The sequence below is a fragment of the Echinococcus granulosus genome, assembly GCF_000524195.1.
Source record: "Echinococcus granulosus chromosome Unknown EG_S00050, whole genome shotgun sequence".
NCBI classification, from domain to species: domain Eukaryota; kingdom Metazoa; phylum Platyhelminthes; class Cestoda; order Cyclophyllidea; family Taeniidae; genus Echinococcus; species Echinococcus granulosus.
Genome location: NW_020170430.1, coordinates 548,904 through 552,010, shown reverse-complemented (window position 1 = coordinate 552,010; position 3,107 = coordinate 548,904). Strand labels below are relative to the sequence as shown.

At 43.1% G+C, this 3,107-nt stretch overlaps 1 protein-coding gene across 1 annotated transcript; it reads left to right on the top strand. All coding sequences in view use genetic code 11, as the record gives it.

Annotated features, from left to right (window-relative positions):
• Positions 1-576: 576 nt before the first annotated feature.
• EGR_06096 (MMP37-like protein) lies at positions 577-1,608 on the top strand (the record flags this gene model as incomplete). Its single annotated transcript, XM_024495345.1, has 1 exon — positions 577-1,608. One exon carries the CDS (start codon positions 577-579, stop codon positions 1,606-1,608), a length of 1,032 nt encoding a protein of 343 aa, XP_024350300.1.
• Positions 1,609-3,107: the final 1,499 nt, after the last annotated feature.

Genomic DNA, 3,107 nt, shown 5'->3' with positions numbered 1-3,107 from the left:
TTTAATGAATATATCCGTCACATATTTTCGGGCTAGTTCATTTGATTATTAGCGCAATATAAGGTGAAAATTTTACGTTTAAGTAACGTGAAGTACATTTATGTAAAGTTCTTGGATATCTTTTAGCTATATTTATCTGTCTTTAAGTGGTCTAACATATACGTTGTTATCTACCTTAAGATATTTATTTTAACTCTAAAACATCGCCATCCCTTGCAGCGCGTATTTTTTTTACCTGTCAGATTTGCTGGTAGGTACTAATCAACCGTCCTTGTCTCCGTCTTCAGTCATGTCTCGCCCATATAGTCAACTTCAAAGACAGGTTCTGAAGCTCTATAAGGATTATATGACAGCTCTTCGTCCCGGCAGTAAAACCAAAATTGAGGAATCGTCAAAATCTCAAATTCGACAGGTAGTAAGAGACGAGTTTCGCAAAAACGCTGTGGTTCTTAAAAAGACCCACTTCGTACGAATCGAAACTCTAGTGAGACAGGGCCGGCGTCTTCTGGAAGACCTTGAGGCAGGTCGAATCGCATCTATAACAACAGTATCTTTTCCTCCTTATAAACAAGATTAATGACTGCGAAACTTCTGCAAAGCATTGTCCATGGGCTTTTCCCCAAGAATTGCGGTCTGGTGTCAGCCTTTGGTTATGGCTCCGTTGCTGTGCCCCAGCATGGTCGCACTGCTGCAAAGTCTCAATTAGATTTCATCCTTGTCGTAGATGATCCCTTAAAGTGGCACACTGCTAATTTGAAACTTAACCCCAATCACTACAGCGGTCTGGCTTCAATTTGCGATGGTGCCCTTCTTAAATGTGCTGTCAACAAATGGCCTCATCCTGCTGTTTACTACAATCCTCTTGTAAACTGGCGTGATTGTACTGATGAATTTCCTCCTCAAGTTATAAAATATGGGGTCGTTGGTTATGAGCCGCTCGTGTCTGACCTCAACACCTGGTGTGATCTGTATATCGCGGGCCGCCTTCATAAACCAGTCGTTTTTGTACCTCAATGCGAACCTCCACCAAAACTGAGGTCCTCTCTCCTCTCAAATCTCCGATCGGCCTTAGCATTTTCTCTACTTCAACTTGATCTACCTCTCTTGAACGAGGATTTCTTATACCACTCCCTTGCGTCTATCTCATATCGTGGTGATTGGCGTCTCTACTTTGGTGAAGATAAGAGAAAGATTGAGTGTTTAATCACAGGTGAACCTCGTCGACGCGGTTTCCGTGAGCTCTATCTACCGCTCTTCACCACCAGTCCTTTCCAATCCCTGTTCACCGTTGAATTGCCAAGCGACTTAAAGACGGACATCCGCATCTTCCCACAACGGGAGGGCCAGATTGTCAGGCAGCTTCTTGAATGCCTACCTTCAGCACTCTGTCAGTTGGCTGTATGCGAAGACAGCGCATCAGCGCGTCATCGATTGACTGAAATGACCACTAAGGAGAGGCGAATGCGACTCCAGCATGCATCTGCTTCCATTGTCCGTCGATCCAGCTACTGGCAAACCGCGCTGGGTCTGTTCTCAGCAGGTCTTTCCCGATCTGTTGTCTACTCCTTCGCAAAATTCCGCAAGATGCTTGCTAGTCTTAAATCTTGATGAAGAGCGCAGCTCTCCACCCATCTCATTTTTTTTAATTGGTAGAATTTGTCTGAATAAAACATTTAGAAAACTCTCTTATTTGATTAGTTTTTAGGCTTTCACCCAATAATTTCGTGCCCATTTTAAGGCATTCCGGGATGAATGGATTCCCTATTTTTAGTCTTGAAAATTAGCACACCTGTTTTTTATGGTATGTACAAATTGTCAGCTTTTTTTAAACAATACAAGGTTTCTCCGGCTCTTAGTAGACTGCAACTTTGAAATCACAAAGGTCGTAAAATTGGAACTTAGAGATTGGAGTTGCTCAGAAAAGGTACTTCTGGGCATCCATTATGTAGAAATAGATAAATGATAATATGTTCTAATGTGACTTCGCGGAAGTCTCTGATACTGAGTGGTTAATAATCACCAAAACCCACATGGGATAGGGTTTTGTGGGTCAGATAGGTGGGCTTACTATGGACTTGCACGGTTCCTTTTTCACTGGAGGACGTGTGATGCTGCAGCGAAGGCGCTGATGTGGTTCTGCAAGCTAAGACCATCACCGGTACTGCTAGACTTTGAGAGGGTTTGCATTCCTGCTTTCATCAAGATTTTGTCACAGAACCTGTGCATTCCTCATCGAAGGAGGCTGGGAGTTTACAGTTTTGCTTTTTCTGATGAGGACGTTGACCATGCTGAGGTTGATATGACTGGTGCGTCTTTAAGACAACCTGTGCGTCAACATTCACTTCTGTTGTTCACAAAAACTTGGGCTGACCAATGCGTCTTGCTGTGTCTTCATTCTACGACAACGTTGTCACCTTCTTGGTGATCAAAGCTGCCCAAGCTACCAAATTCTTTAGCACCCGCCTTGAGGTTCTACTGGTAGAATTCGCGATATGCTCTCCATTTGATGTGTAAAAAAATCGGTTGTTCTCTCAGACGTACGCCTTCAAACGCATGTGAAGTCTTTCCGCACTATGCACCAACCTAAGTAAAACAGTTTCGAGTAATTCGCACTGTACTAGCCACCATTTTAATGGCTCAATACTAGCTGAAAATTATGAAACTTGGGTGAATTTATGTGGCATGAGTCTTTTGTATGAATAAGTATTTATCATGAAAGTGTTTACGCTCATATTGCCGACTTGGCAGAACCGAGGCAAATTGTCGATGTCCGTTAGGGCTTTCGTGGGGAGGACTGGTCCCCAAACTCGATGTGGGATTGCCTTGGTAGATGATTCACTCCCCACTGTGGCACCCATTGGAACCGCATTTTGAAGCACTGTGGTTAAGTGCCAAAGTGGTGTGGTTTCAATTATATGATTCTTCAGGCCAAATGTGATCGTTGCTGCGTAAGGTAGTGTAGCTGATGATAAGGGCAATAATTTTGAGGCTGTGAGTGGTGGCCACTGCTCAAACAGAATTGTTAATGCTTTGTATCAAAGATCTTCTTCAAATGAAATAATTTATATTCACTGAAATGGTAGAGTAACACTTTCTGCCTATTAGCT